The sequence below is a fragment of the Musa acuminata genome, chromosome BXJ2-1, assembly GCF_036884655.1.
Source record: "Musa acuminata AAA Group cultivar baxijiao chromosome BXJ2-1, Cavendish_Baxijiao_AAA, whole genome shotgun sequence".
NCBI lineage: Eukaryota > Viridiplantae > Streptophyta > Magnoliopsida > Zingiberales > Musaceae > Musa > Musa acuminata.
The window spans coordinates 37250970-37265748 of record NC_088338.1 but is presented as its reverse complement, the minus strand read 5'-3'; the positions used below and the strand labels follow the sequence as shown (position 1 = coordinate 37265748).

At 44.0% G+C, this 14779-nt stretch overlaps 1 protein-coding gene across 4 annotated transcripts in view; it reads right to left on the bottom strand.

Annotated features, from left to right (window-relative positions):
• Nucleotides 1-14779, bottom strand: part of LOC103973245 (uncharacterized) — a 62905-nt gene that overhangs the window by 32039 nt on the left and 16087 nt on the right. For all 4 annotated transcript variants that reach the window (XR_010481854.1, XR_001976465.2, XM_009387752.3 and 1 more), the window contains 2 exons: nt 11286-11507; nt 10571-10698 (listed from right to left, as the gene is read on the bottom strand). Coding sequence is in view for 2 of the 4 variants with exons in the window: in XM_009387752.3 (XP_009386027.2) it covers nt 10571-10698; nt 11286-11507 (350 nt within the window). In the remaining 2 variants the exon portion in view is untranslated. The remainder of the gene's footprint in view (nt 1-10570; nt 10699-11285; nt 11508-14779) is intronic.

The window sequence follows — 14779 nt, the reverse complement described above, 5'->3', positions numbered from 1 at the left end:
CTAGGTAAATAGCTTCTTAAAAATATCATGCAGAAAAGGCCAAAAAAATTTGAAATGAAAGACAAGGTAAATAACAACTAACATACTCCAGCCAAATATTTCATTCAGCAGAAGATACTCGATACATGTTATCCTAAATGACAGGTCATAAAAATGTATAGAAGCCAAAATGTCAACAAACTGTGATTTTTGTTGAGCAACTGAAAAAGAAAATCTAGCAAATAATGTTAGATCCCGTAAACCAGAAGACCAAAGGGTTTTGCACCTCCGCAGTTATGTGCTAACATGTGAAAATGAACAAGTCAAATGCAACTGGAAAAGAAGTAAGAGGATAGACTTGTTGTTAGATGTGCAATGATGCACAATAGTTTTACTATAATGACAGTTAGTTGATCATACTCAGCAAGTTCAGCTATGAATTCTAAAAAGAAGCATGCCTTGCAATCAACAAGTGTTCTCAAGCAACGATTAAAATATCACTCGTAGCATTCCAAACCATGCATCACTCACCAATCTCCTATGGACTGGTACATGAACTGTCCCTTACCATTCTGTCACGGACTTAACTGAAATTGCTTAAGTCGTAAGGCACCCTTGCGGCAAAGTCACGGACTTAGCTAAAGTTGCCTAAGTCGTGAAGCACCCTTACGCCAATTTCTCGGACTTAGCTGGGATTGCCTAATTTATAATGCACTCTTGCAATATGCATCCACAAAGGGTCAGTCAATTTTCAACATCACCCAGGTCCCGTAGGACCTGTAAAAAGAGCAAGCTGATTAATTCAAAAGTGAGTGGCGGACAAGTCCCGACGTCTTGCGAAAAGGGAAGCTTTACAAGCAATTTAGCAAACACTTTGAGTGCAAGAGAGAAAGGAGAAAACAAATACTTTAGAAAACAAAACGAACAATCACATGTTCACAAACGACTATTCACCGAGTGTCGGGCGCGATGGCAAGTTCCCATCAAGTTCCCTGTTGATAATAAAGAAGGATCCTTCGTACTTGCATACTAATCCCTTGTGCACTTTTTGCCTAAAGAACTTAAGTGATGATGGTTGGAGCTTCACCAACACCATGTTGCCAACCTTAAACTCCTGTGATCGCCTTCCCAAGTCTGTCCACTTTTTCATCTTTTTGACTGCCTTCTTCAAATAAGCCCACACAATATTAGGATTTCGATGTCATTCCTTTGCAAAGTGATATGCTGACGAACTACTCCCGGGATACCCGATTGCTAAGGTGTGAGGAGTCGATGGTTGCTATCCCGTAATGATCTCGAAGGGGCTCTTATTGAACGCAGAGCTCCACGGCAAGTTGTAGGAGAATTGGGCAATGTCCAATAGCTTCACCCAATCCCGTTGGTTGGCACACACGTAGTGCCGAAAATATTGCTCAAGGAGCGAATTTATTCTTTCAGTTTGGTCATCCTCTAGGGTTGGAGACTTATGGAGAAGTATAATTTGGACCCTAGCAATTTGAATAGCTCGGTCCAGAATCGCCCCAAAAACCGAGCATCTCGATCACTGATGATATTGTGCGGGACTCCCCAACACTTTTCTTTCTCATCAACTTAGCCGTCTCCTCTACTGAACAGTGTAGGGGTGCAGCATTGAATATTGCATACTTCGAAAATCGATCGACCACCATGTGTATCGATCTGAGTCCCCCTATTGCCGACAAGCTTGATATGAAGTCCAAGGAAATGCTCTCTCACGGCCTTTCTAGTACAAGCAACGGCTCCAAAAGTCCGATCGGCTTCCGCTGCTCTACCTTATCTTGTTGGCAAGTAAGGCACACGTTCGAACATACTCCTCTACATCAGTCCCCATCTTCGGCCAATAGAAGGCCCTCACTACGAGAGCCAATGGTCAGTAAATACCAAGATGTCCAACCCAAAGGGAATCGTGACACTCTCTCAAGAGTTCATACCTCAAATTGTCCACTCGAGAAACATAAACACTATTCCCTTTAGTGTAGACGAGTCTCTCCTAGACTCAAAATCGTCATGTCTTACCTTCTTTAATTAGTTGCATCAGGGTTACTTCATAGGGATCACTGTGTGGTCCATCCTTGATTCTGGAAAGGAAGTTGACTGACATGCTTGGGCTCCGCCTTCCAACTGCATAGCGTTCACCAGCTCCACTTTCCGACTCAATGCATCGACCACGACATTTGCTCTTTCAGGCTTGTACTCAATTGACATATCAAACTCAGCTATGAGGTCCTACCATTGTGCTTGTTTTGACGAGAGTTTCTTTTGAGTTTGGAAGTAACTCGAAGTGATGTTGTCCGTCCTTCTCGTAGATAGTGGTGTTGCCAAACTCGTAGATAGTGGACCACCAATGTCATCTCCTTCTCGTGCATCGGATACCGCCATTCGGTATCATTAAGTTTGCGGCTCTCGTAGGCCATCGAGTGACCCTCCTACATAAGTACTCCTCCAATAATGAAGTACGAAGCATCTATATAGACTTCAAAGGGCTTCCCATAGTTTGGCAATTTAAGATTTAAGTACTGATTCTTCCAACACAGCAACCTTTATATCTTGGAATGTCGCTTCGCATTTGACAGACCATCGCCAAAGCTTCTCCTTCTTCAGCAACTTTGTCAATGGAGCTACACGCTTCGAATACCAAACTATAAAGCACCAATAATAGTTGACGAAACCAATGAAGGATCTCAGCTCCAGTACCTTAGGTGTTCGCTATTCCGCCACAACTTGCACCTTTGATTTATCCATCCAAATGGAACCGTCACCGATTCGATACCCCAAGAACAAAATCTCTGTTTGAGCAAAGTAGCACTTCTCCTTTTTCACGAACAAAGTGTTCTCCCTGAGGACCTTGAAATTTGTTCGAAAGTGCTCGACATGCTCCTCAAGCGTTTGGCTATAAACGACGATGTCATCCAAATAGACATCCACAAACTTATCCAAATATTCCTTAAATAGTAAGTTCATGAGGGTACAGAATGTGGTTGGACCGTTGGTTAAGTCGAAAGGCATCACCAAGAACTCAAATACTCCACACCTAGTTACATAGATAATATTCACTTCATCGCCTTCAGCAATGCATACCTACCAGTACCCCAACCAAAGGTCGAGTTTTAAGAAATACTTTGCTTTGCCCAATTAGTCGAACAAACCCACGATGAGCGAGTTGGGATATTTGTTCTTCACCATCACCATATTTAGGGCCCAATAGTCGACACATAATCGAAGGCTCCCATCTTATTTCTTTTGGAAAAAAACTAGAGCTTTGAATGGTGCTTTCGAACTGCGGATGAGACCATCGCTTAGCGGTTCATCAAACTACTTCCTGAGCTCTGCCAACTCTGGAGGGGTCATGCGGTAGGATGGTCTCGCTGGAGGCTTCACTCCCGGCTCCAGCTCGATACGATGATCCACCCCGCTGCGTGGTGGTAGAGTTTTTGACAACTCGGGCAGCATGACATCTGTGAACTCCTTCAAAATGTTTGCCACCATAGCAGGTTCATGAATAACCTCACTGTCAAGTGGCTCTAGCTTTACAGTAGCCAAAAAGGTTAAATCTCCTTTTCGCACCCCCTTCTTCAATTGTTGTGGGTCCTTAATTCATCCTCAAGAAACAAGAACTACGTAGGGGTCATCGCTCCTATTAGACATAAGGAGTTTAAGAACGGTATTGGCACCAACTTTGCCGCATGCATGAACTCCATTCTGAGAATCACTTGGAAGTCGTCCAATGGTGTCGTCATTATGTTTGTGCTTTCATTCCATGTCCCGATCTTGATGGGTACCTCCTTTGCTAGTCTGGAGATTCGCTTAGCTTCCGAGTTCACCGCCTTCATCTAACTTGGGCTCTTCTCTAAGATTAGCCCAAGTCGCCTTGCTTCTCTATCAGCAATGAAATTATGGGTGGCGCTTATGTCCACCATCGCACGGGTTATTCAACCATTGAGCTTGATTTTCACGTACATCAACTCGCTGCTCCCTGCTTTCTGTGGCTTCGTCTTCAAGTTCCTGCCACTTGACCTCGTAACGTATTCAAAAAATGTATTGCTCTCATCCGAGATCCTTACGACTCCTCATCATCACTACTGGATTCTGAACTACTCGAACTAAGGGCAACGGCCTTACCCTTATCCAATTTAAGGGGGTGGATTGAAGCTGTTAAGGCATTGAGTGCTTGTTTCAATGGGCACTCCCTCACCATGTGTGGCCCTCTACACAAGAAGCATCCGCCAGGTTTTAAGGTGTTGCCTTTTGAGCTTAGCCCGTTGTAGGAACTCTTCTTCCTTTGTTCGCCCCCGGACTCCTTTCCTTGAGAATATTTTGGTGGGCGATTTCCTAAAGATTGTTTCTTTTTCCCTGAGTCCTCCGAGGAAACAAAGTCAATGAGACTTTCCGCAGTTGCAATTGCCTCAATCACATCGGTGACATTCCTTCGATACAGTTCATATTGTGCCCACGTTTTCAGGCCATCAAAGAAGCTAAACATCTTATCCTTTTCGAACATGTCCTATATATCCAGCATCAGTGCAGAAAATTGCTTCACGTAGTCCCGAATAAAAGTACTTTGGCGGAGTTGTCTTAGCTTCCTCCTTGCGACGAACTCTATGTTCTAAAGTAGGAACTGAGTTCTCAACTCTCGCTTCAAGTCCTCCCACATTGTCATAAACAAAACTGTAAACCGGGTGTTTGATGTAATGCTCATGTATGTCTATGTCTTTCGATTTTGTTCATGCTTTGCATAGCATGTAAAGGGTTGGCATTAGGCTTAGAAGCCCCATTTTCTTTGGTTTTGGTGGCTATCCTAAGCTTGCAAACAAAAGTTGTGTCATGTGGGCACTTGTGGGGATTTTGGTCTGTAGTGGACCATGTTGGAACCTTTGTTGTCTGACCGTTCAGAGCTTGTGAAATTTGTTTGTAATTTGCATTGGCTATGAAATGTTTATTGAAGCGATTGCTTGTGGATCCTGAGTGAGACGTTTTCTCTAACCCGTTTTCTCTTTTGTAGGTCCTAAAGGGCCATATGAGGTTTCGGGGAGACTAACTTTTGCGGACGGACATGCAAGGGTGCCGCACGACTTAAGCAAAACCAGCTAAGTGCATAATATATGGTATCAGAGCGGAACAAGCACTCATAAAAACACTTGGCATACAAACGTGAAGGACCTAACAATGCTGCGTTGAGGGCAACCAACACAAGCGACCGTTTGAGGGAAACGAGCATGGAGATGTAGGGAAAATGAGCCGCTCAGAGGAGCGAGCATTTGAGATTGGCATTCAAAGGAATGGCCAACCCTTCACGTAAAAGGCACCACGAGGACAAGCAAGTTTAGAAGAATACATAGCGCACAAAGGTTGGGATGGCTGAGTTCGAGCTACGGCTCGACGTTGGCAACCATGCTTGATGGTGCTCAAGACAAGTGAGACACTTGGTAAAGGATGAGACCATGCAAGGTGGAATGGGTTGTTCAGCGACCGAAAGAGTTATGCAAAAGCTCACAGATGTTAGGGGAATTGCTAACTCGAAGAATTAGATACTCATGCAAGGGCTTGTATGTGGATGATGGAATGTTCGTGGCCATCCCAAGGCGACCAAAACTCGGCGCCATGGAGCATTGAAACTTTCTCTTCGGCATAAGAAGGATACGTCCGTAGGAGGCTGAAATGTGCAGCAAGTTCAACATGTTGCTAGGCCTTGAAGGGTGCAGCACGGGCTGTATTAGTGAAGAGTCCCAATCTAGCAAGTGCATTTGCGGGGGCAGAACAATGCACAGAGAGAAGTTGCTCCAACGGGATAGATACCTTGGAGGGATAAGTCCCGGTTCTCCAGAAGGAGAATCATGTGCAACGGACCGCATATGTTAATGAGAAGTACCTCAAGACAACAACCCCACAAAGCTTAACGGACCGGGCGAGCGGCGAGAAGTCGTCGCATGATCTCACTTGAGATAATGTATTGGGGGATGCATTGCGAGATCAAGTGGAGGAGCGACCCAAGGCAGCACAAATAAAGGTACACTTGGAGCCCATATGGAGATCAAACTCAACGAAGGGCTGACCCATGGAATGGTAGGCATGAGAGCCACCATCAACTCAATGCAAATCGAGGAGCGGAGCAACTTATGTATAACTTGATGAAGGACCCAAGCCGCTTGAAGGGAATTGACATAGAAGATGAAACATGAAGCGGAGGCACGAAGCTTTCCATGAACAGAGGTCAATGACATGAACTCTTGCAGAAGCAAGAGCGGGATCATGTCGTTCCATGGGTCCCTCATTCTGATGGAGCAGACTCATCCTACATGGTATCAAAGACGAAGGGAGCTTCTAGGCACATACACCTTATCTCGAAGAAGCATTTGACAAAGGAACCAAGGCGACTCAACTTACGAAGGCGAGGTTGGGTTCAGAAGGCATTGGCACGAGGGAAGAGGACATTGGAGACGGGTACTCTTGAAGAATACGCCACGGTGCTGCCATTCAAGTTACCACGAAGGGAGCGGTGCACAGCGGAGATTGTGCTAGTAGGGGCAAAGGCCCAGGATCCAAACAATGGTGCACCAATTTAATCAAAGTCAATGGACTTCGGGAGCTACTAGGCAACGGGCTGTCCTAGAGCTATGCTTCGTCTAGGACTGTCCAAAACTGTCCTACCAATTTCAGCAAAGTTCGACTACTTAACAATAATGGGAGTCCAACTGGGAGTCGAGAAGCGCATTGCAACAAAAGGAAAAGATTGAAGACTCAGCAAAGGCAAGGAGATACAATGTATGCAAAGGCTTCAACGAGGACGTCAAAAGAAGGGCATGTGGGGGAGAATGTCACGGACAAAACTGTAAACGGGGTTTGATGTAATGCTCATGTATGTCCGTGTCTTCCGATTTTATTCATGCATTGCACAGCATGTAAAAGGCTGGCAGTGGGCTTAACAGCCTCATTTTCCTTGGTTTTGGTGGTTGTCCTAGGCTTACAAACAAAGGTTGTGTATGTGAGCACTTGTGACGATTTTAGTCTGTAGTGGACCATTTTGGACCCTTTGTTATGCGACCGTTCAGAACTTGTGAAGTATGTTTGTAATTTGCATTAATTATAAAGTGTTTACCGAAACGATTGATTGTGGATCCCGAGTGAGACGCTTTCTCTAACTCGGTTTCTCTTTTGTAAGTCCTAAGGGACCATAGGAGGTTTCGGGGAGACTGACCTTTGCGGACGAACATGTAAGGGTGCCGCACGACTCAGGCAAAACCAACTAAGTGTATGACAACATGTCCACTCGACACCGACCATGTTGGATCTCCTCCCAACAGGTTCGCCATCAAAGTTTTGCATCCTCATTCAGATACATGGTTGCTATCAAAACTTTGGTATCTTCAAAATCGGGCTTTGTAGCTCATAAGCATTGTTCCATGTCGAACAAGAAATTCTCGAGCTCCTTTGCATCCCTTGCACCCCCGTAGCAATGCAACTTGGGTGCCCTCAAGGCAAAACCAACTAAGTGTGTGACAACATGTCCACTCGACACCGACCTTGTTGGATCTCCTCCTAACAGGTTCGCCATCAAAGTTTTGCATCCCCATTCAGATACATGGTTGCTATCAAAACTTTAGTATCTTCATAATCGGGCGTTGTAGCTCATAAGTATTGTTCCATATCGAACAAAAAATTCTTGAGCTCCTTTGCATCCCTAGCACCCCCGTAGCAATGCAACTCGGGTGCCCTCAAGGCAAAACCAGCTAAGTGTGTGACAACATGTCCACTCGACACCGACCTTGTTGGATCTCCTCCCAACAGGTTCGCCATCAAAGTTTTGCATCCCCATTCAGATACATGGTTGCTATCAAAACTTAGGTATCTTCAGAATCGGGCTTTGTAGCTCATAAGTATTGTTCTATGTCAAACAAGAAATCCTCGAGCTCCTTTGCATCCCTAGCACCCCCGTAGCAATGCAACTCGGGTGCCTTCAAGTTTTGTGGCGACGCAACATGGGTGTTGCTCCCTCCCGCATTTAGCGCCCTTGTGAGCAATCACTCTGGAAGTGAGTTCCACCACAACTTCGTGCAGATGTTGCACGGAGTCTTTGGTGTCCTTCGTCAGTCGATCAACCAGAGACTCAACCTTGTCGACCCGAGATCCAGCTTCTTCGTACGATCTCTCTACCCCAAGAAGCCTTCGTTGGCCTTGGTGAAGTTTATCCAAACTCGCTTCAAGAACTCCGTCGTTGTCTCTCCTTATGGCTCTTTTTCCCGATTGTTGCTCCAGATTGCGCCTCCTTCGCTTGCGGAGAATAGCTAACTTCTTGCTCGTCATGTTCGTTGCTGCGCTCCTCCTGAGCAACTCTAACAGCATACGAGCGAGTTTGCAATTGCAACCCACCTATGATTGCTTCGGGCAATGGCCTAGCTTGCCCCATCTTGCTCGATTCGCCACGATGCTTCGTCATGGTAAGATTACAAAATTTCTTCATTGTTTGCTCAAAATTGCCTGCCCGCTCTGATACCATAATGTCACAACTTAGCTGAAATTGCTTAAGTCGTGAGACACCCTTACAGCAAAATCACGAACATAGCTGGAGTTGCCTAAGTCGTGAAACACCCTTGTGCCAACTTCTCGAACTTAGCTGGGATTGCTTAAGTCATAACGCACCCTTACGATATGCGTCCGCAAAGGGTCAACTAATTTGTAACCTCGCTCAGGTCTCGTAGGACCTGTAAAAAGAGCAAGTTAATTAGTTCGAAAGCGAGAGGCGAACAAGTCCCGACGTCTTGCGAAGAGAGAAGCTTTACAAGCAATTCAGAAAACACTCTGAGTGCAAGAGAGGAAAGAGAAAACAGGGACTTATAAGGCAAAACGAATAATCGCAAATCCACAAACGACTGCTCACCGGGTGTCGAGCGAGATGGCAAGTTCCCATCAAGTTAACATGCGAACTTGTGTATACCAATCAACGCCCAACACTACCCCGAAGCCCCATCCACACTTGTGCCACTCGAGGGGTTCCAAGGGTCTGAGATGGCTGACGTTTCGCGATCGGCTGCAGTTTACAAAAAACAGGTCGTGGCACCTGAAAACAAAGCCATTTTGGGATAGTTTTGCCCGGCGTGATGAGCGATCACACTGTAGCGTTGCGAACTGTTCTTGCTTACATTTTTCCGGCAAAAACACACAAAACCAAGGCAAAACATACTGCCAAGCATCTGTACAAGCATGCGAAAGCGACAAACAGTTCGTTGAGCGAAGATGTTGCGAGTGCGTGACACAACCGTTCGTGACAAATCGATAAAGGGAAGACACAAATAATCCCATGTTTTATAATATGGGATGAATCTAAAGATAAGTTTAGGAAATGGGCTTCAACCATGGCATCCTCTGACCCTATCTCATGAGGTAAAAAATAAGAAAGAAAAAAAAGGAAGAAGCCCAAATGCGAGTTACAGTAGAGAAAAACAAGAGGATTCCCCTCTCCCCTCAGTTTTTTATATGTTGGTAGATGTGATATACGAGACCAAAGGGTTGCTATTATCTAGTAAAAACAAGGGCGTACCCGGTGCATGAGGTTTCCTCCATTGAGGAGAGGCTACTGCTACTATCTAGTGCATATCCATATTTAAATCCTTGCTTTTAACCACATAATTCACCATAATTTTAGTGTCCATGGGCAAATTGAGACGTGTCCACCCCAAAACAGACTGTTCACACGTGGGTCAGGCAGTAAGCTATCCTGCAAATCTTTGGACCTCAAAGGAGACCCAACGAATCTCTTTTAAGGTGTAAAAGAGGGCTGACAAGACCTCTTTTTCACTCCTAACAGATATATTCCCTTTTCCTTACAGTTCAATCCTCTTATCACTCTACAAACTAGCCATCATCAACCCTCTTTCCCTTCATCTATCCCTTTTTTCCTTCCCTCATCTCAACCCTTTTCCCTAAACTTCTCTCTCCAATTAAGATTATTTAATAATTTGGACAAGTATAAAAAGTTGAAGAAAAAGTTCAGTGACATATGGCAAAGCTGATCCTATTGACAACCAAAGAATCTAAAAATCACTACCAACATAAAGAGAAAATATAAGTAAATTCCTCATTAGAAAGGAACATGCAAACAAAAAATTTGCACAAGAGAATTAAGAGTATTTGTACCAATCCATTACCAAATTGTGGCTCATATAAGCATATTTAACCAAAAAATGAGCAAAAAAGAAAGCAAACATTCAAATACTTCAATAAGTAAACTATTGGATTATAGTTCAAAGAGGTTTAAAAACTACAAAGTTTAAGGTTAGGATATTTTGCTAAATATCATAATAAAGATAGATGAAGCAGATAAGCAACTGTGCAGAAAGCATATAAGCAACCAGAAAGTAAATTAATTTAAGATTTCTCAAGACTGTGTAGAAAGAATCAGCAAAAAGAAAATGTTATTGGCCACAGGCAAGTAAGAAGCTAGAACAAAGAAGACAAACAATAAAATTAATTTACAAAGTGACAGGATGGAAATATTGTTTCTGTTTAAGACACCCCATACGGAAGCAATACAAAATAATCCATATATGGTCATAAATGAAAGTACTAGACATATACCCACCCTATCATTGGGTTGAGCAACAGCTACACTGGATGTGTAGGCACACCATGTAGGAATCCATGATGAACAGTTTCTTCGGCTAAGCCACACTGCTGGCCCTTCAAACTGTTTACCAAGTGACCTCCAACCTTGCATCCAGCAGGAAAATCAAGAAATAAAGCCAAAAAGATACGACAACAACCAGTAGCAACCAAAATAAGCTCTAAATTAAGATTTTCACACAAAAAAGAGGAGAAGAAGATACAAAACTGAGAGAAGCAACCAAAATAAGCTCAAAACATAGATAATTCATTCAAGTAGCAAATTATTGACTGAAAATGTTTATATGACCAAACTAAACCACAGTCAGTGCAACAGGTAAAGCTCCAATCATGCAAGCTTGACCGGCAAGTCAGATCAAATATCCATCATGCCTCTATCTTGCAATTGGAAGTGAAAGCTACTGAATTTGAGATGGGTGACTATATTCCAGATAGTATCAGAGATGAATGCCAAGATAATCCACCAAAAACACCCAGACTAGCCCGTTAGTTGGAACACATTGGTTATGGGTCAAAAGAGCTTGATGTCTAGTAGGTTCACTATGGACTAAACAAGGATAATTTGTCTCTGTAGAGCTGGTAACATACCAAACCACAGTCCCTCTCAGCCGTAGATTCAACTATGTTAAAAAGAAAATAAGTTTTACCAATACAAAAATGAACAAGAAACTTACCCTGAAGAAATGAGATCCATCTTTCCTGATTTCTTCCTGCATAGCCACCCAGACAACAAGTTGATGGCCAGCTAGTACCTTTTTCACGTCCTTGTAAACACATCACAATGCTTTTCCTGTAGGAAGAAGCTAGCGATGAAGAGTGTGCATCTCCTTTCCAAATATTGATCTTACTTGCTTTCTCACCCTGTGAACTAACTGGTTGATGGATTTCAGATGCTTCTGTAAGAAAGGATATGTGAAAATATCAAATCACAATTAACTAAAATGAACATAGAATAAGTAAATCAGTAAATCATACACAATAAGGAACAGAGAATCAGATTACATCCATGAATTAAAAACATATCCTAATCATACAGATGACAATTGGAAGAGTCATCCTAACTTTAAGACATTTATAGCTCCCGAAAAACATAGCTCAGCATAATAGCATAGTGTAATTAAAACAATCAACATGCTTCAGCAATATACTTTACAAGTTTACCTAGCTCACTTAGGAGAACAAAATGGTGTCAGCGATAAAGCGTGAAGATGATCTGACAGAAACACACCAGGACAAGTATTGGTTCCATTATACCATTACATATTGATACTTCACAAGAACTGCCTTAGAGGAATCCAAGTCTGTTCGTAATGTGCAAAGATGGTTACTATTCTTTTTTAGCTCAATTTAGATCACCAACTTACCATCATACTCCAAAGAGGACTCTTAAATCTACATCAAAAGCCTTGCAGAAAAATAACAATGAAACAACTTAAACAATAATAGTTGCTTGACTTTATACAACAGACAATTTCCTAATACCCTAATAGCCATATTAAACCATCTGTAAGAAATTTTCGTTACAAAAAATATATATACAAACACAAAGAATGGTTTGAAGTTGTTTCTTACATCACATCAACACAAATATGCAAGAATTCAGATAACAGTTCACAAAAAAAAAATTTCTCCCAGTTCAGCATCTGTATTGGAAGAATCAGATAACTGTTGATAAAAATAAACTAGTCATCCCCATTCACAACCTATATTGAATAAAAACATACTTTTTCTTTTAAGAACTGCACAAACAAGCAATTTTCCATCTGAAATCATTATACAAACCAATGATTGCTGTACCGCCCAAAACGGTATGTTACGGGTGGTATGTACTAGTCTGGGCATGGACCAATACGCGAACCACCCCCGCTTCGAGCAATCTGATTAAAATAATAAAAAAATCAAAAAGTGGTGCACCCCAGTCCATTTCAGCGTTAAAAAAGAAAAAAAATGCAAATTAGATGTACAATGCCGCAACCCTCGCTGCGGCGATGCAGTAGCAGCACTGCCTCTTCGCCGCTGCCACTGCTGCTGTTTCCCATGTATGCTGCCACTGCACTTCTCCTCCTCCCCTTCTTTCTTCTCCTTCCTCCTCTGTTCCTCCACCACCCCTTAGTCTGGGCATGGACCGATATGCAAACCACCCCCGCTTCGGGCAATCTGATTAAAATAGTAAAAAATTCAAAAAGTGGTGCACCCAGTCCATATCAGCATTAAAAAAGAAAACAAATGCAAATTAGATGTACAATGCCGCAACCCTCACTGTCACGATACTCTAGCGGCGCTGCCTATTCGCCGCTGCCGCTGCCACTGTTTCCCATGTACGCTGCCACTGCACCTCTCCTCCTCCCCTTCTTTCTTCTCCTTCCTCCTCTACTCCACCACCCCTTCCTCTTCACCCTCTTTTTCTTCCTCATCGAAATATCGATACGCACCAGCATACCGTGTTAGATAAACGGATACAGACTACGTATCATTCCAACAGATTGTTGAAACAAGTTTGGTACCCAAAAAGGCAAACCCTGAGACAAACTATGTCAACAAAATAGCAATATTTTCTTGCATTATAGTTAGTGGTATGAGGCAAGATTCGCAATACCGTACTGTACCGGTATTTCAACCTGGGCTCGGTACCGGTACAGTATGGTATATCGAGCTGTCACGGACAAACTTTTAAACAAAGTGTTTGATGTAATGCTTATGTATGTCTGTGTCTTTTGGCATGTTCATGCCTTGTAAAACATGTAGAGGGGCGGCCGAAGGCTTAATAGTCCCATTTTAGTTGGGTTGGTGGCCTCTTTAGGCTTGTAAATAAAGGTTGTGTCATGTGGACACGTGTGAGAGATTTTCGGTCTGTAATTGACCATTTTACCCTTTGTTGTGCAACTGTTCAGAGCTTGTAAAGTCTGTTTGTAATTTGTATTGTCTATGAAGTGTTTTTCGGAGATGTTTGCTTGTGGATCCCGATGGAGGCGTTCTCTTTAACTCGTTCTCTCTTTTGTTGGTCCTAACGGACAATGGGAGGCTTCGGGGAGGCTGACCTTTGCGGACGGACACGCAAGGGTGCCGCACGACTTAGGCAAAACCAGCTAAGTCCGTGACAGATGGTATCAGAGCAGGACAAGCACTCATAGAAACACTTAGCATGCAAACGTGGGGGACCTAGCGGGGCTGCGTTGAGGGAAGTCAGCACACGCGCGACCGTTTGGGGGAAAACGGGCATGGAGATGTAGGGAAAAGGAGTCGCTCGGAGGAGCGGGCATCTGACATTGGCATTCAGAGGAATGGCCAACCCTTCGCGCAAGAGGCACCACGTGAACAGACAAGCTTGCAAGAATGCGGAGCGCACAAAAGTTGGGATGGCTGAGTTTGAGCTACGGCTCAACGTTGACAACTATACTTGATGGTGCTCAAGACAAGCGAGGCGTTTGGTAAAGGATGAGACCATGCAAGGTGGAATGAGTTGCTCAGCGATCGAAAGAGTTATGCAAAGCTCACAGAGGTGAGGGGAATTGCTAACTCAAAGAATTCGGTACTCATGCATTGGCTTGTATGCGGACGATGGAATGTTCGCGGCCATCCCAAGGCGACCGAAACTCGGCGCCATGGAGCATTGGAACTTTCTCTTCGGCATGTGAAGGATACGTCCGTAGGAGGCTGGAGTGTGCAACGAGTTCAGCATGTTGCTAGGCCTTGAGTGGTGCAGCGGGGGCTGTATTGACGTGGAGTCGCAATCTAGCAAGTGCGTTTACAGGAGGCAGAACAATGCACAGTTTGTTCAGCAGATCGGAGTAGTCCCAGGGGATGGTGGTCTCCGAAACGAAGAGAGATGTTGCTCCAATGGGACAGTTATCCAGGAGGGATAAGTCCCGGCTCTCCAGAGGGAGAATCATGTGAGACGGACCTCACATGTTGAGGAGGAGTACCTCAACAAACAACGACTCCACGAAGCTCAATGGACTGAGCAAGCAGCGAGGAGTCGTCGCATGATCTCGCTTGAGAGAATGCATTGGTGGATGCATTGCGAGATCAAGTGGGGGAGCGACCCAAAGCAACTTAAATGAAGGCACACTTGGAGTCGATATGGAGATCGGACTCAAGGGAGGGCTGACCCGTGGAATGGTGGGCGCGAGGGCCACCATCGACTCAATGCATAAACGAGGAGCGGAGC